The sequence below is a fragment of the Eubalaena glacialis genome, chromosome 2, assembly GCF_028564815.1.
Source record: "Eubalaena glacialis isolate mEubGla1 chromosome 2, mEubGla1.1.hap2.+ XY, whole genome shotgun sequence".
NCBI classification, from domain to species: domain Eukaryota; kingdom Metazoa; phylum Chordata; class Mammalia; order Artiodactyla; family Balaenidae; genus Eubalaena; species Eubalaena glacialis.
Window position 1 is genome coordinate 61,910,096 of NC_083717.1, and position 22,041 is coordinate 61,932,136.

Consider the following 22,041-nt stretch of genomic DNA (forward strand, 5'->3'; position numbering starts at 1 on the left):
GAATAAACAGAGGCTCAGAGATGAACATGCAGTGCTACCTTGATCACTCCGCCTGCCGCCTCCTCCAGAACTCAGTTCATTCTAAAAACCTAACACTCATCAAGCACCTGTGAATAGGTGCTATTATCCCCATCTCGCAGCCGAGGAAAGGGAGGCAGAGGAGTTAAGTGACTTGCCCAAGCTCACAGTCACAGGGCTCCAGAGCCTGCATTCTTGACCACCACAGGCCCACAGCAGGGCGGTGCTAGCATCTGCACCTGAAAGGTGGGAACTCTGCTGCTTTCTTACGCCCACCCAGAGGACAGGGCGTGCAGCCCCAGGTTTTGGGAGGTGGCAGTGCAGGAAACAAGCCAGCCCATTGGGCCAGTGGTTCTCCAGGGTCTGAAGGGCAGGGAGAGTGCTGTGAGCCACTCCCCCACCCACCCCAGCGACACTCACTGGGAACCTTGAATCAGCACCTGCCAGAGGGCAGGGAAGGGGCTCAGGCCCCGCTGCACCAGGAGTGGGAGGTGGGCAGGGATGGGCACTCTGCCTCCAAGCAGCCTCAGGTGGGTGAGATAGGACCAGATCTCTTGCCTCACCCTTCCCCCCACCCCAAGGTGCCCTGCAGGGGAGAAGGGGCAGCTGCCCACCAGGCCATTGCTCAGATGGAGAAGAGCCTATGGGAACCATGGGGGCTGTATCCTAGAAGGACAGCATGACCTCCTGGTCACTCCAAGGCCAGGCCCAGGCCTACCAAGGTGGCCACATCTCCAATGAGGGCCTGGTAGATAAGAGACGCAATGTCCCTGAGCGGTTCTATAAACTTCCTGTTAAGGACAGATGAAGAAATGGGCAAGACAGTCATGTTCAGTGAGAGCCTGGCAGGTAAAGGAGGGGCCAGAAGCAGACAAAGGTCAGCTGGGCCCAGGCCTGGCCCCTGAAGGGACAGCAGGCTCGGGGAGGAGTGTCACTCACCAGCCGCAGTGAGGGAGCTCAGGTCCATGAGCAGCTGGGCAAGGCCATCAGCACCTGGGGACTGTCTGCCAGACCTGGCTCTGCACTCGGGCTTCTGCCTGGAACCACAGGTGCCTGACACTGGCCTGAGGTAGGGAGGGTGGCAGGAGAGGCACCTGTGGCCAAATGCAGGCACCTCAGCACAGGGGTGGGGGGATGCGGTGCCCAAAAGAGACTACAGGGGCCACGAGCTTAAGCAAGTGTCATCCTGGGACATCTTGTCCACATGAGTCAGACCTTATCCCCACCCTCAGCTCACAGTCTGGTTGGGGCTTGACAGACAGATGTCAGTGCTGTGGAGAGGGGGCCTAGCCAGCCTGGGACATCCAGCAAAGATGTGTTTTGAATCTGCCAAGAAGATTCATCCACAACAGAAGGACCCTCAGGTCCAAGTCCAGGGCCCAAGAGCTATGGGCTAGGTGTTCACCCAGGGGCTGGAAGGTGGCAGGGCGATGGCCCAAGGCTCCAGCAGGAAACTGCAGCGGCCAGAGCCTGTCTTGGTGGGGCAGCCCTGGGGATGGCTGTGCCTGGCATCCCCCAGGGCCGGGATAGGGGACTGCCCAGGGGAGGGCTCTGAGGACCTCTAGGGAGACAGACTCAAGGTATCCTGGACACTTGGATCAGGAAGCACGTGAGGGCACCCTGCCCAAGGCCAGGTAAGAACCTAGGGAACGCCTTTCTAGTCTAAGCCACTCATGCTGCAGCCCAGACGCCATCTCTCCTCAAATAGGAGATGAGTTGGCAGGGAAGGCACCCTATTCCCTCCCTCCCCCCTCCCCCCAACCAGATGTGAAGAGAGGTGAGAGGCTGTTGCAGGACCCAGCCTGCCTGGGTTCTGTAGCACCTGGAGGGGGTGGGGAGAGAAAGCGCAGCTGAGTGAGAAGAGCCAAGGTCCCACTGCCCCCTCTCTGCAGGGTGACCTTGGACAAGCTGCTTGCTATCTCTGGGGCCAGGAGACTCACAGGGGAAGGGCCAGGTTTGGAGGTCCTGATTCTGGAGCCCAGAGCTACCCCTAGAGAGGACAGCCTATGGAGTCTTGTCCTCCCGATTCTGCCCCCGGCCCCTGGGAACAGCGTCCTCCCAGCTCAGAGGCCCTGGAGGTGGAGGGGCTGCACCTGCTTTCAGATTGCTCCATAGGTGTGAGTTGGCCTTCGTCCTGAGCAGGGGGCTGATCCCGTGATCACCCAGGTGATGGGCAGCTTCTCAGGCTACAGGTGCTCCGAGGCATAACCTGCAGGGCACAACACCGGAAGGGTGTTAAGACATTGAACAGGGCCCCAGGCCACTCTGGGCCAAGACCTGAGCTCTGTTTGGCCATGGAGACTCTGACCTGTGGCAACCCCTGCTGGGCCTCAGTCTTCCCTGCTATCTCATGAGGATGTCAATATTGCCTTGGAAAGCAAACAAGGGCAACCTTAGCTCCCAGCAGGCCCAAGACCAAAGGAAGCAGGGTTCTGGGTTGTTCTAGAAGGTGAGGCTGGGGCAGATGAGGGCCTTGCCCCGCGGGAGTCACAGCCATCTGGGTCCTAGTCTAGACCCTCACAGGCCATCCCATAAAACCCAACCCTAATGTGAACCCCTACGGAAAGTGTTAAAGTGCGGGGGCAGGAAGGTGGGGGATGACCCTTCAGGAAAAGGTTCTTAGTTCTAGGGGAAGGTTTGAGCTGGGCCACAGGGCAGTCAGAAGGGTAGGTGACAGGCATCCTCACAAGATCAGCCAGGGAACCCAGGAGGGACAAAGGTGTGGTGGTGGGCATGTTCCAGAAGAGAGCGGGCATCCCCCCACTCACCGCTGGGGCTGAGTGAGGCCAGGCCCGTGCACCAGGGGCAGCAGGTACCCTTGCACTGGCGCGCCTTGGCTACCACGGTGCTCGGGAAGTCTGAGTTGGCGAGCAGAATCTGCCTCCAGCCTCCACCTGGCTCTGCACCCACACTGACCTCTGGCTGCAGGGAGCCAGTGTGGTGAGGACTCAGCTGGCGCGCTAGCGCACTGGAGGCCGGGGCCCCTCCCCAGCCTGGAAGGGGCCTGAGAGGCGGGCAGGGCCCCTAGGCTTAGCAGCCCACGCAACACCATGGAGCCGAGAAGACTTACTAGAAACAGACTGGATTTTAGGAAGCAGGCATGGAGGACAGCCAGCACCTGAACCGAGGAGAGGGAAGCCTCTAAGCGTGGACTCCATCGGGCATGACCACCTGGGAAGGGCTGGGATCGACTCCACCATTAAGAGCTCGGGCCGTGGGGGAACCGTCCACCTCGCTGCCTCAGTTGGCCCCCTTTGCTGAGGAAAGGAGGGATAATTGCCTCTCACATGGAACCTAGGACAAAACAAAGCGTCAGTCCCACATGGGTACATTCTAGGGAGGGAGAGGCCAGGGGCAGCACTGTGTGTGCTTGGGGCAGGGTAGGAGATACGGAGAAAACTGCCTTCTTTGTGGGCCTAGGAGAAAGGAAGATAAGCAGAGAGGAACTCCCAGACATTCTGCCTCAGGCCCTTTTCCAGCCACCCTCTAAGCAGGCTCAGCCGTAACTTGGGTGGCACTATTCTTACTGCCAGTATGATTTCCAGGCTGAGCCGGGGGTAAGGGAGGGGCAGTGCATAGGTGACGTGCATGAGACAGAAGTGGAGAGGAGCATGGGAGCCTTGGCGGCCAGGCCTGGGGCTTCCGACATGGTACCTGCCTTGGGCACGGGCAGGCTGTGCTGGAACAACCTGCCAGCTGTGGCCTCCAACTCAAAGGTATCCAAGTGCCAGGCCAGGACTGGAGCCAGACTCCCCTCAGGGGCAAGAGACAGAGTGGGATGGGACATAGGCCACCCAGCCATTATTGGGGTTTGGGACCTGCTGGCCAGCTGGAAAGACAGAGGGGCTCTGCTTGAGGGAAGGACTGGGCCTGGACCACTCAGACCTACCTCTGTGACAGGGGCAGTCCCATCCTCCGGTCAGACTCATAAGCTGACCAGAGGGGACCTGTAGTCCCCCCAAAGTCCCCACCCCTCCCGCCCAAGTGGGCACCATAAAAAGGGGTGCAGAAACACCAGGCACTCCTCCAAGCTGGTTGTGGCTTCCCGTGGTGGTCTCCAGGCCCCTGAGTGAGTCGAGTTGGGGGTCCCAGCAGCCAAGGTGGGAGGAGAGCTGGGTCTCCCCGATGGATACTGGATGGGAACACAGCAGAAGCTGTGAGTGCTGGTTCCTCAGGACTGAGCACCTCCGCCCAGATGTCCTCAGAGACACTCCCGCTGCCCAGTTCAGCCCAGAGAGCCAGGGCCTGGTGCCAAGTAGGCTCTCTGCTTGAGAGGAACGTCCTGGGGGTCATTACACCTCTCTGCCCAGAGGCTCAGATGTCCAGGCTCTGGGTGGGCCAGCAGTCAAAAAGAAGGAGGCCGTGGGTCTGGGGCCCTGGTGTGGGTCCCCCAGCAGTCAGAGGCCTTGGTGGCCACAGAGCCAATGGGTAAGGGAGAAGGGGCACTGGGCTCTGCCCCACTGAAGTCGGTGGCACCAGGCTCCAGAAGGGTCCCTGGGAGGAAGACCAGCACGAGAGGAAGTACTGCAGAAACCTCAGGCACCTCCTCTGCAGGGTGGGCCCAGCTGGAGGTTTAGGGCCCATATCAGGGAGGTGGGCCTTGGGGCCACAAGAGAAAGGGGCTACCTGCTGGTGCCACATGGAAAGCAAGCCTGGCATACAGAACGTGGCATCAGCTGAGCAGGGCGAGGTCTCCCTGAGACAGGCTTGCACCTGGACACAAGCCTCCTCCAGCAAGAAAATACAAAGGAAGTATCAATATAAGGGACTAAAAATAACTGCATGCATGCGCAGTTGGGGCAAATTCTGGACAACGAGATACAAAGAGACCAAAAAGCCCAAGTGCCACTGCTGAAGAGCCAGGAGCAAAAGCAGGGGGGTGGGGAGCAAAAGCAGGGTACTCAGCGTGCCCCCTGCACACACCACCACCTAAGGGGTGGGGAAAACACCTAAGCCACCCCTCCGGCCCGACCGCTGGACATACCCCTACCCACAACCCACATAAGGATCTGGCTTGCCCCACCTCAGCTAGCGAGCAAGCAATGGAACCTGTTACTTGTCACTTGTACTCGCTCCCCCCTGCTGCAGCAGGGGCCCGAATAAAGCCTTGCCTGAATTTCTTTTCTGGCCTCTGATCAATTTTTACTGATTAAGGAGGCCAAGGACCCAGTCGGCAACATCCCCACCAGTCCTGAGGAACGCTGGAAGAGCCCGGGATGCCAGGGGCTGGGGCCAGAGGTGCCCATGACCAGGAGATGGGTCTGAGCTACCTCCAGATGGAGCAGCGCCAGGTCCGGAGAGGCTCCAAGCTGGACAACTGGCAAGGGCTAGGGTACCAGAAGCTGGGGGCCTGGGATGCACACTGGGCTGGAAGGCAGTGTTGGGGAAGCACCAGGCAGATCTGGTGGGGACCTGGTTTAGTGGCTGGGACTCGTGCCACCTGCTAGGCTTGGCTTCACCAGGGTGGTGGTGGACAGGGCTGGGGAAGATGCCCCTGGAAGCTGGCATCCGTGTGTCCTCAGGACCAACAGGTGGCAAGCTGAGGGGTGGCAGGGAAGGCTGGTCAGGGCTACCCTGGCTCTCTCACACTGAGGAGACGTCAAGCTTTGCGGAAAGGCAGGCAGGGCCCAGGTCTGCCGGGGCACCCAGGCCTCCCCGAGCAGGGTCTCTTGCCCACTCACAGTGGATGGGAGCCCAGGCCTCACGGAGGACACTTCAGAAGGAAGGTCCAAGGCCTCAGCAGGCAAGAGGCTGGCGGAAGCCCCTAGCTTCTCTGCCGTGAGGCCCCAAGCCAAAGCCCCAGTCCCTCTGACAGCGGGGCTTGGGGAAGGGAGGTTGGTAGGGTCTGAGGACAAACAGCCGCCATGGTTGGAATCGCAGGCTGTGAACTATGGGGAGGAGAGAAGACTGCCCCGGGCTCACCACCCCCACCTGAGAAGGAGAGGGGCTTGTAGATGGTTTTATCTGGTGGCTGGTGGAGAAAGGAGCAAGGGATCCCCCCGCCAGGCCTAGTAATCATTGGAGAGGCCTCTTGAGGTCCTTCCAAGGAGCACAGGGGCTCAGCACATCACTCCCAGGAGCCCAGGTTCTCGCTGCCCTGAGAAGGCACAGGGGCCTGGGGGTGGGGTCCCTAGAGGACAGAGGCAGCGGTGCAGGTGGCAGAGTGACCAGTTCAGGCTGAGGCTGGGGAGGGGTGGAGGGGGTGTCAGATGGGGTGGATAGCTCCATCAACGGACGTACGAGCCTCTGGGTGGGCAGCATCTAGGACGCCCAGAGTTGGGGTCCCCACGGAGGCAGCAGTGTACCCAAGGAGCCCCCCCATCTGCCTGCCAACCTCAGTCCAGCCAGGGGAGCGAGAGGAGGGGCTCTGCAGCACCTCCCCTGCCCTGGGGCCTGGAAGGGCTGCATTAGACTGGGCTGCGGCACCCCCTGGGCCGGGGGCTGGGGGAGCTGCCCGAGAAGAGGTCCTGAGAGCACAGAGGACAACAGCCAGAGCAGAGCCCAGCGCTCACCGGCCCGAGCGCCCCTGCGGCCTTCCTCACACCCACGCCCTCCCCAGGCTTCCTCAGCTGGGGCCGGGCCTAAGGGGCAGCAGGCAGGGCTGGAGGCACCACTCCCACTTCCAGAGGGGGCTGGGGGGTCAGAAGAGGCACACTCAGTCAGGTGGGAGTTGGGCCCTACTCCATTTCCCCTGCAAGGGGCTGAGGGAGAGCAGCCCGGTCACTCCAACCCCCTCAGTGACGACAAGCCAGGGAGGAAGCCGTGGAGGTTACCGAGGGGAGGGGGGGATCCTCGTACCCCTCGACCCCTGCATAGCCTCGCTCTCCTCCTCCCCACGACACCCGCTCGAGACAGCTTCGCCCTCACTCACCTCCTTGCAAGCTTAACTCCTGGCAGCAAAACTAGCTGGTTGGGCCCCTCAGCCTTTTGTACTGGGCTGGGGAGCCAGGTGGGGCAGCCAGGGGGCAGGGCCTCACTCACGCTGGAGGCTCACCTGAGCGCCCTCCTCCTTTTATTAACTTAGGGCAAGAGGTGCACGTGATGTCTAGCAAGCCCACCTGGGTGGGGAGAGAAGCCCAGCCAGGGCAGGTCTGGGCCAGGCCAACAGGGGGCGGAGCGGAGCCAGGTACAAAGGTTCCTGGCCTCCCCGCTGGCCCAGAACCCTCAGGACTGGCTCTAGGTGTTGACACAGGCCCTGACTTGACGTGACCATCAGCAAGTTCCTGTACCAGTTTCCCCATCTGTAACCTAGAGGGGGTAGTAGTCCGTGTTACTGGAACACCTGACTCAGCATCACCTTCAATTAAAACCCAGGTTCCTGGGCTCTGCCCAAGACCCTTCTCAATGGGGCCCGGAAAACCATTTCCCAGGTGATTGTTTGAAAAGCCCTGCCTGGGGGCCTTAGCCGGTTACAGGGAACGGTGGGGTCAGAAGAGCCACAGGTAACCGAAGCAGAGTGGGCCCCACTCCAGTTTCCTTGAGGGCTGGGGGGCACCCAGCACACTCAGCTCCACACCCCATCCCCCCTTCCTTGCCCTCAGCTCTTAGCCATCAATATCCCCAGCAAAGAATGGAACAGGCTTTGTGAAAAACTGAGGGGTGGTAGCACTGCCTCCCTGACAAGTCTTGGGGCAGAGTTCTGTTCCCGTCCCCACCACCTTAGGCTGGGCTCCTTAGGATGCTGTCATATCTCCTCCCTTAACAGACCCCTCAGGCCAGGGCCAGGTCTCTCCCCTCAGACTGGTCTCCCAGGACACAGTTACAGTTATCCCAAGGGAGGCAGCCACCTCCCCCCACCAGCTCCAGCTCTGCACTGCTCTCACCCAGCCTCTGCACCATTACTGTCCTCTAGGGCCCCAGGCAGACTCCGATGCGGAGTCCTATCTCGAGGCCTCAGATCCTGCCAGGTAACTGTGCGCAAGATGCATGCCTGGCACGTGACAGGGACACAGTAGGTGTACAAGGAAGGCAGGAAAGGAGGGAAGAGGGCAGAGGAAAGAAGGAAGGAAGGAAAAGAAAATAAAAAGTAAAGAAGGAAAGAATCAGAGCCAAATCCAGCAAGGCCCTGGTAGCCGGGTGGGTGAGGCTGGCAGGCTGCAGAAGCCCAGGGCCTGGGGGTTCAGAGTGACCCCACCTACGTTGCAATCCTGTCTCTCCCTGCCTACGCTAGTAGCCCGGAGTGATTCAAACTCTCCAACACTTCAGCTTTCTGTAAACATGAACCACACCCCAGCTCTTCAGGTTGCAAGACAGACTGAGTTGACGTGCTAGGAGCAGGCTGGATTTGAGCTTTGTTTCCGGGCCCCGCCTCCTCCCATCTCGTTCCTGCACTCCAGCCACAATTATTTCCCAAATACTACACCTCTGGGACCCTGCACGTGCTGTTCACCTGACTCAGGAAGCACTTGGCACTCATTTGCCCACATCTTCCTACTTGGCTCCAAGGCCCACTTCAGGCAGCACCTCTTCTGGGACCCAAGGACACCTCCTCACACCCCGGTTAGGCCAGGTCCCTCCTGAGCTTCCGTGGCACTCTTCCCCCAGGTTCTGCACTGCAGTCACCACATGTGTTGGAGTTACCTATCTCCTGACCTGTCCCCTTCCCAGGCCAGGGGACTCCTCAGGCCTGTGTGGATAGAGTACTGGGGGCAATGGGTCTACACAAATAGTGTAGCTGAGCTCAGTGAAGACCCACAAATATTAGGGTAGATGCTGGTAGGTGTGGCCAGCCCTCATGGACTGGCTCTGCCCAGATGGAGTGGGAAACCACGGCCAGGAAGCAACCTCAGCAGCCCTGAGAACAAACCTATGTGGGAATACATGCCAGCAGAGGGAGGGTGTCTGGAGGGAACCTAAGCCCAGCTAAGGTGTAGGAGGGGCCACCCCTCAGTGGAGAGATGGGGACAGCTCTGTTTTACCTAGCCCTTGGCAGGCACATCCTTGGTCCTGGCAGAGGGGCACACAATAGGGTCTGGTGACCAGCATTTCTCACTGGGCAGTGGGCTACAGACCAGCAACCACCAGGACCCACATGGGTCTCAGGAGGAAGAGGCTTTGCCTGAGCAGGGAAACGGCTGCCCCGTGGGCATGTGGTGAGGGCCCATGTGGCTGGAGCTAGTGGGCACAGCATGCTTGTCGGCCTCAGCATCTTCTGGGCTGGGAGCAGGGAGAGCTGCAGCCTCTGAGTGAGGGGCTAGCGATGACATCACCTGGCGATGACATATGAAATCTATGACCTCCCCCCAAGACACAGTCAGGCCCCAGGTCCAAACACAACCCAAATGCTTTTATGTTTAATGGCCTGCCTCCAGGGCCCACAGCCTTATTACAGACCTTAACTAGGCCAAGGGCCCGGCTTGCCAGCCTCTGGCTCAGTTCAGCACTCTGCAAGAAGGTAACCCACAGCAGGCCTGGCTGATGGGGCCCTGGCTTGGGGAGGGCCAAGGTCCTTAGTCGACATCTTCGGAGACCTCCCAGGACTGAGCTGTCACTCAGCCTGTCCCTTTTTTAGTCCCTGAGTCCCTGCAGCTGCTTGGCTTCCGGCAAACACACAACTTTCCTGGGAAGATGCACCAGGTTGGGGCGGCGCCTCAGGGAAGTCACTGGTGTCAATTCAGCACAGGCCAGGGCCTCCCAGGGGTGAAAGCAGCAGGCCCAGGACAAGGATGCCAGCCCCAGGCTGTATCCCTGCACCCCCTGTAGCAGGGGATGGGAGGGGAAGGCTCCCTCAGGGAGCTCCAGACTCGGGGGTTAGGGCCCAACCCCAAATGCTGGGGCTGTATGTAGCCCTAGGCTTTTCTGGGAAATGACTCTAGAAAGTGTGTGAGCCATATACACTGGACAACGTACCACTCTAAGATGACCAAGTCCTATGATGCATCAAGACTTTCTAGAGGAAGGTTCTGCGGGCCTCAGCCTCCTATTCCAGGCCCTGGCTGAGACCTAGGCTCCTGTCCTGGGCAGGAAGCAGAGAGCAAACCGTGATGGGTGTGTGTCAGGCATCACCGCACAACAACCCTGTGAGGTAGGCTGTGTTGTCCTATTTTACAAATGGGGAACTGAGGGCACAAGAGAGGAAGTGGCCCGCCCGTTTACACAGCAAGGAACAGGAGCCAGGATTCAAGCCCAAGTCTGTCGGGCTCCAAAGCCCACACGTTTTCTCTAAGGAAGAAATACAGGAAGTAGTCCTTTCTGATAAAGGCCCTCAAGTTAAAAGTTCAGAGGCTCTCACCCCAGCCTGGGGTGGGGGGTGGGGGCAGGGTAAGAGCTGGAGAAACCCCAAGGCCATGTCCACTCCTGGCCCTCAGCAGCTGGACCGGCAGAAGCAGGGCATAGAGAGTGATCCCCAGATCTCCAAACAGCAGAGGCGACCAAGGCTACAGCTGATGGCTCTGGCTGCCCAACAGCTGCGGGCGGGGCGCGGTCCGGTCGGGTCCTGAGGCCTTGTGGCCCCAAGTGGGCAGAGCCAGGCCACTGAGCCAGGCGGATTCGAGCAGGCTGCGGAAGCGCGCCCTCATCGCGGGGCCGGGTGAGCTGGCACCAGCAGCAGGGGTGGGTGAGGCACCTCGGGACCCTCCTCCAGCAGTTGTCTCTGCTTTCTCCAGGCCAGGGGCTGGTGGCTTCCTCCCCGGCTTTTTGGCTTTGGGGGCAGACAACTTCCAAGCCAGGTCTAGGCTCTCTGGCTCCTCTCTGGCCACGGTGGGCTCTGAGGAGGGCACAGATCCAGCCTCAGTGTCAAAGTCACCTGGAAAATGAACATACCGTCAGGCTGCAGACCCCCAACACCCTCAAGTCCCATCTCCAGGCCTCCAAAGCCATCTAGACCAATGGCTCTACTGTCCCAGGTCAGGGCGGCCCTGGCAGGGTCACAGACATCATGACCCTTTCCAGCATGTGCACACTGGCCAGACTGTCATGCCCGTCATGCCGAAAGGGTGTGCTTCTCCCCAGGTGATACCAGCACTCTATCTAATGGGGGCACCCCCCAGGAACCCTTTGGGTGCAAGGACAAGAGGAAAGGGGCTCAACAGGCCAGAAACCATTGGTCTGATCCAAAGGCTCACTAACAGGTGGGGAAACTGAGGCACAGAGAGAGAGGACCCTGCCACATATAAGGGTGCCATCATTCTTCTGCCACATCACCCCTAGAACCGGAACAAGAGCCAGGCAGGGACTGCCCTGAGAGCAGTGCCCGGAGGGAGGGAGTGGAGGAAGGGGTGGAGGGAATGGGAGGGGGCTCCTGACCAAGAGCACACCTACTTGGAAGGGAGGCTGTCAGGGGAGCACTGTCTAAGGACACCACTGAGGAGTGGCCCCATAAGGATACGGGAGGGAATGGGGACGGGGGCACCAAAATGCAGCCAGTGGTAGGAAGCTGGGCCCCAGACTCTCGTAGGCTTGGTCAGAGCAGGAGGGGTCTGTGATGTGCCTGGGACCCACTGTCCAGCGGACCTGTCCCTCTCTGGGCCCCAGAGAGCCCAAATGTATAGAGAGAAGACTGGCTGGGGAGCTTGTGAGTGAGGCATGACACCCACCTTCACTCTTTCTCACCCAGGAATAGAATTCTTGTACTTGCATTTTCTTTGCACCCCATTAGGGCAAATGCCCCAACTTTGTAAGTGCTCAGTAATGCTCATCACCCACACCCCAAACTCCACATCAGCATCTCGCTGCCTCAGGCCCCCTCTCCACCCCAATATCGAGTCTGGACCAGGTAAATACCCAGGGCAAGGCTGCCAGGATGGGGAGGGGACAAGAAAGAGTTTCTGTGGAGACACAATCAGAGGCCTGGCGGACGTAAGGCAGGGGGACTACACAGCGGGCCTCTGGCCTCAGTGCCAGATGTCCTGAAGTAGGACAGGCAACGACAGACACCACTTGACACCATCACCAAAGCCGTGACTGAAGAAGTGTGATCCTGATGGTACACGCCGAGGGGCACTACAGCCACTCCCAAGAGCAAGGTCCAGCTACTTGAACTGATGCAGAAGATGCTCTCGGACACAAAAACAGCACATTGGAGAACACCGTGCACAGATTATTTGGTAGGGAAAAGCAAACCACAAAATGATGCTCCGACTTACATGCAATTTCTGTGTGTGTAAATATCTGGGGGGACTGGGGAATTACACATTTAAAAGTGTTCAGGGAGGGAGAGTGGGACCCCTCCAGGGTGGGACCCCTCCCAGGTTTGGGGTATGAGGTGCTGGATGAGTGCAGTGCTGCTGAGACAGGAAAGACTGGGGTGGGAAGTGAGCTCAGGGGAAAGGTCAGGAGTGTGGTTTGGGAGGAGTTAAGGGTTGAAGAGACCCCAGGTGCAGAAGCCCAGCGTGCAGTCAGGTATCTGGGGCTTGAGCTCAGAAGAGGGGAGGCGGGGTGGGACAGACACAGGGGGAAATGACCTCAGACAGGCACAACGGAGGATGAGGGGGGAACCTGGGAGGGTGCTGCGCCAGGGAAGGCCAAGTTTTCCTGGGGACAGAGCAGTTGGCATGTTCAGAGACTTACAAAGGAGGCTGTGCAGGCGCTCATTGATGCTGGGGGTGAAAAGGAATGGGGGGCGTCCACAGAGCCTACCCTGGAAGGCCAGCCCCCTCCCCAGGCACGAGCTCTTTCCAGAAGCCCGGGAATCCCTCAGCCCCTGGCTGTGACCACTCACACAGCCCACACACCTGTCACTCGCTCACACAGCTCCGGTGGCTACTGGGGCTGCCCCATGCTCACCCAGCTGGCGGCGTACACAGTCTCGCCACTGCAGGCCCAGCAGGTCAGGGTAGATGTCGGGCAGCTGGCGCAGCGCCAGCAGCTTCAGCATGCGCGACGTGCAGCCGTGCAGGGCGCGCTCCCGCAGGGCCCGCTCCTCCGACAGCGTGGTGGGCCGCAGCTCCACGCGATGCTCCTGCAGCACGTGGTCCACGGAAGCGGGTGGCAGCCGCGGAAAGAGCCGCTCCTTCACCAGGTGGATGGGCACAAAGATGGCCCCGGCCCGCACCACGTGGGGGAAGGGGCACTGCTGCGTGCACACGAAGCTCTGCAGCTGGGACAGCAGCTTGCCCAGCAGCCCCTGCACACCCTGGCAGTCCTGCCACGCCGCCCGGCCCCAAGGCCCAGACGTCTCAAGCCACTCGCGCAGCTTTTCCGGCGGGGAGTGGGCCACTGAGCCCGAGATGGCATCACACAGGGACGCATGCAGTCCTGCAAAGTGTTGCTCTGGGGAGTCTGCTGTGGCGGGAGTAGAAGCTGGAGCGGGGCCTGCAACTGGAGCCGGAGCCGGAGCTGGAGCCGGAGCTGGAGCTGGTGCAGGCGATGGAGCCGGAGCAGGGGCCGAGGCGGGGGAGGTCATGGCTACAGCTGGAGGGCTGGGCAGCGCCAGGTTGAAGCAGGCCACGGGCAAGGGCTGGGTGAGAATCTGTAGTCCAGCGGGCACAGGTGTGGGGGTGGGTGCAGGCTGGGCAGGGGCTGAGGTGGGCACAGCTGGGACCACAGCTGGAACCACAGTTGCAGGCAAGGGTGCTGGCCGGAGGATCTTGAATTTTCGGAACATGAAGGCCACAGAGCTGTGGAAGTTTGTCCTTGGGGTGGCCTCTGCGGTCACTGGCACCCCAGGCAGGTCTGGTGCCTCTGTGACTACCTTTTTCAGGACTTGTCGATCTGAGACTGTGTCCCCCACACCTGGCACGTCGGAGACTGTGTTTCCCACGCCTGGCACATCCACAGCTGCGGTGGGCTTGGCATGCCCCGTGGGATGAGGGACCTTGGTAGGGGGGGCCTCTGCCGCGGTCTTCTTCACACTCAAGTCCAGTGCCACCTCCTCCTTAAGTGAGGCGTGCACACTCGAGGGGGCTTCCCGGCCAGGCAGAGATCCCCTACAGTCTTTGTCGTGGCTCTCATCGGGGGCTGGGGCGGGGGCTGGCTCATCTGTGGCCTCAGGTGCCTGCACGTCCAGGTAGTCACGGTAGGGGGCCAGGCTGAAGACGTTGTCGATAATAGGCATGGGTGGGGAGCTGGGTGGCAGTGTGCCATCGTTCTGCGGAAGAGACTGGCGCTCCTGGGCACAGGGCGGGAGAGCTGGTGGGGTGCGTGGAACTGGACTATCTCCAATGATGATGGGTGCCCCAGGGTGCTCATCGAGCTGGGGCTGGAGCTGCTCTCTCCTGCAGCTGGGCAGCCACATCTTCTCCTCGGCTTCCTGCACTGGCTTCTCTGCAGGCCTTGCAGGCTCTAAGCATGGCTGGCTGGCAGGCAGAGGCTGGCACGCCCGCTGGAAGGCACTGGGCTGTGGCACAGCCTGCACACTGTTCTGGGAAGGTGGCGTCCCTCCGAGCCCTGGGGATGCTCCATAGAGAGAGAGGTCATCCCGGGCGTAAGGAAAGCCCAGCGTCTGGGGGGCAAAGTCCACTGGGCAGCGTGGGGCAAGAGGTGGCTCCAGCTTGAGGCCTGGCGAGGGTGCTGGGAGGGGGGCAGAGGGGTAGGAATAAGTATCCAACCCCACTGGGGGCATATAGGGTGTCTGAGCTGCCTGCTGCCGCAGGTAGGGGCTGCTTAGCCCACCAGCTGTGTACCCGGTCCCCTTGTGGGCTCCCAGAGGCTGCGGTGGAAGCATTGAGCCATAGCTGCCCTGCTTCTCTGGGTGGCGACAGGCTGGAGGGCAAGGGAGGGCCTGTGCAGGATGGGGCAGCGGATAGTGGGTGGGCACTGCATCCTGGCAGGCTGGTCCCAGAGGTTGGGCCAGCTGGGTCCAAGGACTGGGGGGTCCCTCGGACAATGCCTGCTTGGGGTCCCCAGAGTAAGGACCTGCATACTTGGAGGCCAGGAAGCCCGTGCTGTGGATGGTCCGATACTTCTCCAAGAATGCCTGGCACGGGGAGAAGCTCACCGAGGAGTCTTTGCCAGATGTCCCAGCTGGCACCCCACGCAAGAAGGTGCCATCCAGGGACTGGCCCTTGCCAGGAGCTGGGGGCAGAGAACAAGATGGGTCGGCAGGGGGTAACAGGGATCCAGTCACCAGCGTCCAATCAACATCCAGAGGCCTCTTTGCTGCCCCTTCCCCCAGGCAGGTTGACAGCCCATAACACAGAGGGTTGCGGTAGACAGGTTTGGGTGCCGCCAGTGGTGGGCCTGGGTAGGAGTGAGCCTGGGGACCGAAGGGCAGGAGCTCAACGGGGCCAGAGTCCTGTACTTTCTCGGAGCTTTCTGTGGGTGGGCGGTAGAGCAGGCAGCTGGTCAGAAGGTTGTCTGCCCGAAGTGGGGGTCCTGCCATGCTGGTAGGGTACAAGGGTGGGTATGGGGTCCAGGATGCCAACCGCTCAGACCCTGTCTTCGGAGGACCCCCCATGGGGCAGGAGAAGTAGGCACCCTTGTAGCTGCAGGGGTCCTGGTTACCAGCAGAGGGGGGCAGGCTGTGCCCGGGCCCAGAGTCTGCCTCTAGGCGGGGCAGCTTGCCATACATCACAGGCCCCAGGGTCCCCAGTGGCCGCTTCTCCGCCATCACTGTGAAGGCTTCAAGCCCTCCAGGGCCCCAGCTACTCAACTGCTGACCTGGGAGAGAGAGGGAGAGGCAGGGGCTGTCAGAAAAACAGGTTACAGGCAAGCAACAGAAGGCTGTTGCTCTTATTGGCTCATTGCCATGCCCAAGAACTTGGCACTTAGTAGATGCTCAATAAAGACTGTATGGATGAATGAATGAAGGCATGAGCCAACTTTATTTTGTAAGCTGCAGAATCCTTTGTTTAATGAATTCTTGTACAGCAGCCCTAACATACCCCCGCTCCCACTCCAGGAGCCCCTTCTGTTCAGCTTTCCTCCACATGACTCCCAAGACCCCTTCCACAATTTCAGACTTTGTAGAACACAGTCTGAGGATCGCTTCACTTGGCTACTCCTCCTGCCCACACCTCCACCCATTTACAGATGAGGTGACCCATTCATCCCAAAGTCACTGATGAAAGAGATGGGAGGAGAGGCAGGCTTCCTACCTCTCACTACAAGCTCTTATTTCAAGATGCCATAGTGATCTCTAGATGCCTACAGCAGCCAAGATGTGGAATCAGGCACTGTCTACAAATTCAGATTTCCTGTGATACTCTAGATCTCACTTTCTGACCTGCCAGTCTCATCGAAAATAGCAGAGCCAGGCCTGGAACCCAGGTCCCTAGGCCCAGGAGGACAGATACTGGGCTTGGTTTTAGAGGGCAGTGCCCCAGCACAACCCTTTGTATAAGCCCCACCCCGCACCCTAGACCCACCCCAGACCCACCCCCAGGAGAAGAACAAAGGCTGTCCAGCAGATGGTGCTGTGGCGCCAACAGGAAGCTCCCAAAAGTGTAGGGGAGGAGAACCTGTGCCCATCCCAGCCCCTAAACTGCAGCTATTCCAAGAACATGGGGGCAGCACAGGACCATGGAGCAGGTGGGGAGGCGAGAGGATGTGAATATGCAGGGAAGGAGCTTCCAGGGGTCACAAAGTGCTAGTTGGCAACGACTCCCATTGTATTGATGGAAAAACTGAGTACCAGAGAAAGACTAAGGTCCTCAAGCAAGGCCAAGCAAGGATTGGGACCTAGGCTCAGAGAGGTCAAGTGTGGCTTTCCTCAAGGCAGCAGGCACCCAATGGCCCAGGAGGGGGTCATCTGAGGCCAGTCTACTAGGACCACACTGACCTGCTTCTACCTCCCCCAGTGCCCTGTTCCCTGAAACCCTCAGGTGGCTTAGAAAGGATGAATCAGCTCAATCTTGCTATCATTAGGCCATGGGACAGATGTCACAAGTTTCTATCACCAAGCCAAGACCAGCCCCCCCTCTCTCAGTCTTCTCCCTTCCGGCTGGTGGCCAACGACACCCACACGCTCAGAGTTAGACCAGCACATTTTGGGGACAGAAAAAGCCAAGGGTAATATGGGGGCCAATGCCTACTCTCATCCCAGCCTAAGTGCACCAAGGAAGCCAGACAAGACTCAGAAAGAAAGCTGTCTCATCTCCGGGCCAGAATCCAACACCTCAGGCCAGCCTGGAGAAGTGGATGCTCCGAGAAGACAGGAAGGAGCACCAGAGCAACAATACCGATAGCCGTGCCCTATGACAGGGCCCTGCACCCCAGGGGGAAAGCCCCCAGCCTGCTGCACAGCAACTTTGCAAGAAGGGGTTGTATGGTTTGGGGAGTGCTGAGCCTCCCTGCCCTTGGGGAGCTCTGGGTTAATAAGTGCTGGCTCTAGTCTCACCTCCCCCACACACTCCTTGGGGCCTTCTCCATACCCACCCCCGGCCCCAAGAGCCCTTCTCTCCTAGGCTCTGCCCATTGCGTGCCCTTGACCCTGGAGACTTCCTGAGACACCCCCCCGGGACTTAGCCCAATAAAGGTGAGGCCACTTGGGACCCCCAAGAGTCTTTGGGGGAGAGATGGGGGCTCCAGGGAGGCAGCAGAGGACTATGAAGGGTATGGGGGTAACATTACCTCCGGCTCTTAGGAGATGGGGAGAGCCCAGTATTTTACACACTCCCTCAAGCGAGGCCCCTCTCCACTCTAAACGGTAGCCAAAATGTAGGTGCCTCCTTCCCTCACACACACGCAGCAAGAGGCAAGCAATTGTTCGGAGAAGGGCGGGACCCCAGGGGGCAGGGTCACATCACCCTTTGGGCCACCGAGCTGCTTGCTGGCTGAGGTTGTGGCTGGGCTGGGAGGACCAACCTCAAGCAGCGCCCAGGAGAAGAGCCCACCACCGCTGTGCCATCCCTGCCCTAAGCAGCAGGGGGAGCAAACAGCTCCGTGGCTCAATTCCCTCTTCCAACGCCTAAGGGGTCTCCGGATGGACGCTGGGCAAGACCAGGAAGAAGAGAGCGATCCTGCCCAGCTGTGGCCAGCGCTTGGACTCTCTTAGAGGGCTGAATCGGCTCCCCTTCCCGTGTTCTCACACCTCCCCCAGCTGAGGCTCTGGGCCCTGCCCACGCTACAACCGCATCTAGGGGCAGCCCAGGCTCTCGTGGTGGGGGAAGGGTCGCGGGATCCGCTCCACCCCCTTTCCCCTACCTGCCTGGCCCATAACTCCGGTGCCTGGGGCCCTCAGCCGACCTAGCTTTGGGGCTGCCGCCACACCCGACCCCGGCGGCTTCCGGGTGTCCCCATGCCCTGCCCTGCGGCGCTGGGGCGCACGTGCACCCCAGCAGGCCGATACACAGGCCGCCGCCACCCATGCAAACCCGTGCCTGCAAGTACGTGCCTGGCCCATATCTGCACCCACGCCCCTCCAGAACTGCGTTCTCCCCTCGTTCGGGGCCCCGCGCACCCAGCCCCACGGACCGACACCCAAAGACTGGCGGGAGGGCGGGGGCAGGGGGCGGCCCGGCAGCAGAGTCCGGGCAGCCACCGCCTCGGGGCGATCCCGCCAGCCTGGGCTGCGGCCAGAGGGTGAGTCAAGCCGTAGCGAGGAAACCGCAGGGCCGTCCCGTCCCAGTAGGGCGCGTCCAGGGCCCCGCGGCGCCTCAGTGCCAGACGCCCCCCAGGCCAGCCCTCCGCCACCCCCTCATCTCCGCCCGGGCAGTCCACGTGAGCCAGGCCCCGCGGGAGGCCCGAGGGCTCGGCCTGAGCTCCTCTTCGCCAGCCCCACGCCGGATCGGGCGCCGGGGCCCCGCCGGGGCTCCAGAGAGCTACCAGGCCCCGGGGGCCTCGAAGTCCGGGGAAAGTTGGGGCAGCGGCGAGACCCCTGCCCCGCAGCCCGCCAGCCGGGGGTCCGCGGCAGCCAGGAGCCACGCCACCTCAGCCCAGGCCCAGCGCGCTCCATCCCCGGGCCGGCCGGCAGGGGCGCCCTGGGGCAGCGCCACCCGCCCCTTCCCCACGCGCCGCCCGCAAACTTGGCCCAAGTTTCCGCGCCCGCCGAGTGGGCGAGCTCCTACCTGCAGGGCACCGAAGTTCCCGCTGCTGCTGCCCGGGGCCGCGGCCGCATCCTCCAGTGCCACCGAGGCCGCGGGTCCTTGTCCGGCCGGGCCCTGCACGGGAAGTCGCGGTGAGCACCGAGCCCGGAGCCACCCTCCTCGCTGCCTTTCGCGCCGCCGCCGGGCGCCGTCTGCGGTCCCAGGCGGGGCGGGCTGGGGGCGGAGCGGGGGCGGGGCGGCCCGCGCGGTTGGGGCAGAGCCCGGCCGCGCCTCTGGGAGCTTGCGCTCCCCTGAGCCCCGGGGTGCGAAGGGCCTGCCTCTGCCAGCCCTCTGGGGACCGGGCCGCGGGCGCTGTGCACAGTCTGTACCCACCGCACTCTGAGAACCATCGCCTGGCGCGCCCATCCCACGCCTTCATTCAGTCACTCCGTTAGATCATTCATTCATTGTCACTTTCTATCTATGCGGCCTTGCGCCTGCCACTTGACCTCATGAGCTTTAGTTTCCTTATTTTAGTAAAACTGGGATTATATCATAGTGGTTGTGTCGTAAGGCTTAGAAGAGTTTGTATTAAAATATCTGGCTCTCAAAAAAATAAATAAAATAAAATATCTGGCTCTCTTGGGCTAGTACAGTTGCATTAGGAGGCTGGAGAAGGGCTCCTTAGTCTGTCCCCTCATCTCGGTGCAGCCAGTGAGGGCAAATTCCAAACAAATGTATCTCAACTCCTGTTAGGGCACCATACCTGTCTGAGGAAGGGGTGATTTCCCCATCTCTGGAGTGAGCCAGGAATGAGGATGCTGGGAGGTTTGTTAAGTGGCCTCTGAACCTTTAGGACAAATCTCCCTCAGTAAGACAAGCCTGAGCACGTGTAGCCTGGGAGGTGGGATGGGGTGGAGTATCCCCAGCCAGGAATGGTCTGTTACCAAGAGAGGGGCTGGAGTTGTGGAAGGGCTTTCTCTATTTGCCCTCTCTGGGCCATCTGATGTTGGATGAGAAGCCCCTTGGTGCTGCTACCTTCTCTGAAAAAACTGGTCCCTCACATTTCCTGGGCTGCCCAAGGACTGGGGACAGGTGTGTGCAGTGGAGGGAGGGAACAGGTGAACATGCCAAAGGTCAGAGCAAGTTCATGGGGCAAAACCACCCAGGCCACTTGCTCAGATCCCAAAGGTCAGGCCTGCCTGAGTCAAAGGGTAGAGCAAGCGTAAGGCCACAGGTTCCAAGAGTAAGGAAGCAGCTAGAGCAGCTGGAGCTGAGCAGCAGGGGCTGGGCACTGCAGGGAGGAAGAGGAAGTGAAGGTCACCTGGGGACAGCAGAGAGGGTGTCACTTAACTGAGAGCTGGAGGGTCCTTAGAAATAGAGTTCGGAGAGAGCTGGCAAGCAGAGACTCAGAGAAGGTTGGGGCTTTCCCAAAGTCACACAGCAGGCTGAGATCAGGAAAGTGCATCTCTGTGCTGACAACTAGGAGTCATGGCCAAGCCTCAGCTCACAGGCTGTTCTTCCCCACTCTTGCTCTTCACCAACTTGGCCTCCCCTCCACGACACCCATTCCCCCGCCTCTGCCCTGTAATTAGGGGCTGGGTAGAGGGCAGTGTTCTCAGCTCTTAGGGTCTAGTCTCAGAACTCTCAGGTTGTATGCTCAGCGGGCTGGGTGTTCCCTTCAATCTCTCTGAGCCTGAGCGGAGCCCACCCAGGCCAGGATAAGCCTGGCGAGACCCCAAGGGGGCCAATTAAGAATCTTCAGCCCAGGACTTCCCTGGTGGCACAGTGGTTAAGAATCCACCTGCCAATGCAGGGGACACGGGTTCAAGCCCCGGGCCTGGAAGATCCCACATGTCGCAGAGCAACTAAGCCCATGCGCCACAACCACTGAGCCTGTGCTCTAGAGCCCGTGAGCCACGACTACTGAGCCCACGTGCCACAACTCCTGAAGCCTGCATGCCTAGAGCCCGTGCTCTGCAACAAAAGAAGCCACTGCAAGGAGATGCCCATGCACTGCAACGAAGAGTAGCCCCCACTCGCTGCAACTAGAGAAAGCCCGCGCGCAGCAACGAAGACTCAACGCAGTCAAAAAATAAATAATTAAATAAATTTATTTTTAAAAAAAAAGATTCTGCGGCCCCATTGAGTCTTGTCTTAATTCAGAGACCACTTCACAAAGTATCTTCACTTAATCATTGTCTTCTGCATTCCTTTTAGGCATCACTTAGACACCTTGGACTACAAAAGAGATATCACAGGGCAGGGGACTTGGGAGCCACTTTGTAACTTTCTGAGCCTCAGTTTCCTTACCTGCAAAACAGGAACCATGAAACCTGCCTCACAGACTGCAGTGAGTGTTGAATGAACAAAATCAGTGTGGGAAATTGCTTGTAAACTATAACAAGTTTGTAGAGTATCAGCTGACTATGAGCTCCTGAAGGCGTGACCTTGCCCTCTTCTTCTCTATCCCAAGGTCCTGTGCAGAGCCTGTGGGGAGAGGTGCCTATCAAGCCTTTGTTGGATAAAAGAAGGTAATCAGTACAAGGTGGCTGCCTTGGGAATCCCCCGCACCGTGTGTTTATTAGGCTGTGGTCTTGGAGAGGAGGAATGGTATTGTGGCTGGAAGGAACAGTGCGAGCAAAAACAGAGAAGGGAATAGTCTGTCCTTATGTGGGCTTCCTGGCTGGTGTTAACAAAGAACAGTGGCATAGAGAAGCCTGGAAAGGATGTTTCACACTCACCACCCCGCCTCCAACACACACACCAGGGCTCCACAGGCTCCACAGGCAGATTCTCCCCCACCACCCCACCCCAGACACTGATTACTCCTCCTGGCTCCCTGGGAAGGCGAGGTAAAAGGTCAGCTTCCTGAACCTCTGCTTGTTACCTACACATGGCTATTAATAACAATGCCATTCTCTCTAATGAGGCCACCCCTGCTATTTACAAATTTCCTTCCTCAGAGGAGCTCCTTCTCACCCCAGGGGAGGGAGACGTGGTGCTGGTAGCCACCCTACAGGCAGAGAAACAGAGAAGTGTGGTGCCTTTTCCCAAGACACACAGCAATGCTCTCCCCAATCCTTTCAGACCCGGCTATAGACATTGCCTCCTTCAGGGAGGCCCCCAGATTGCTGTTATGGCCCTCTCTGTCCTCTCTATTTCCTCATCCCTTCCCTCC

At 59.9% G+C, this 22,041-nt stretch overlaps 1 protein-coding gene across 2 annotated transcripts; it reads right to left on the minus strand.

Annotated features, from left to right (window-relative positions):
- Positions 1 to 3,145: 3,145 nt before the first annotated feature.
- C2H15orf39 (chromosome 2 C15orf39 homolog) lies at positions 3,146 to 19,058 on the minus strand. Of its 2 annotated transcripts, XR_009699520.1 has the most exons (4): positions 18,903 to 19,058; positions 12,742 to 15,555; positions 9,868 to 10,762; positions 3,146 to 3,312 (listed from the first exon to the last, which is right to left on the minus strand). XR_009699520.1 is itself a non-coding variant. In XM_061181892.1 (3 exons), exons 2-3 carry the CDS (start codon positions 15,503 to 15,505, stop codon positions 10,395 to 10,397), a joined length of 3,132 nt encoding a protein of 1,043 aa, XP_061037875.1. In that variant the 5' UTR covers positions 15,506 to 15,555; positions 18,903 to 19,058; the 3' UTR covers positions 9,309 to 10,394. The 2 variants fall into 2 exon arrangements, 1 of the variants encoding a protein (XP_061037875.1); XM_061181892.1 differs by lacking the exon at positions 3,146 to 3,312 and having other exon boundaries at positions 9,309 to 10,762.
- Positions 19,059 to 22,041: the final 2,983 nt, after the last annotated feature.

Coding starts and splice junctions, on each gene's coding strand:
- C2H15orf39 (XM_061181892.1), bottom strand. CDS start 15,505: ATGGCGGAGAAGCGGCCACTGGGGACCCTGGGGCCTGTGATGTATGGC. Junction 10,763..12,741: donor CTGTGTACGCCGCCAGCTGG/GTGAGCATGGGG, acceptor TTCATTTTCCAG/GTGACTTTGACACTGAGGCT.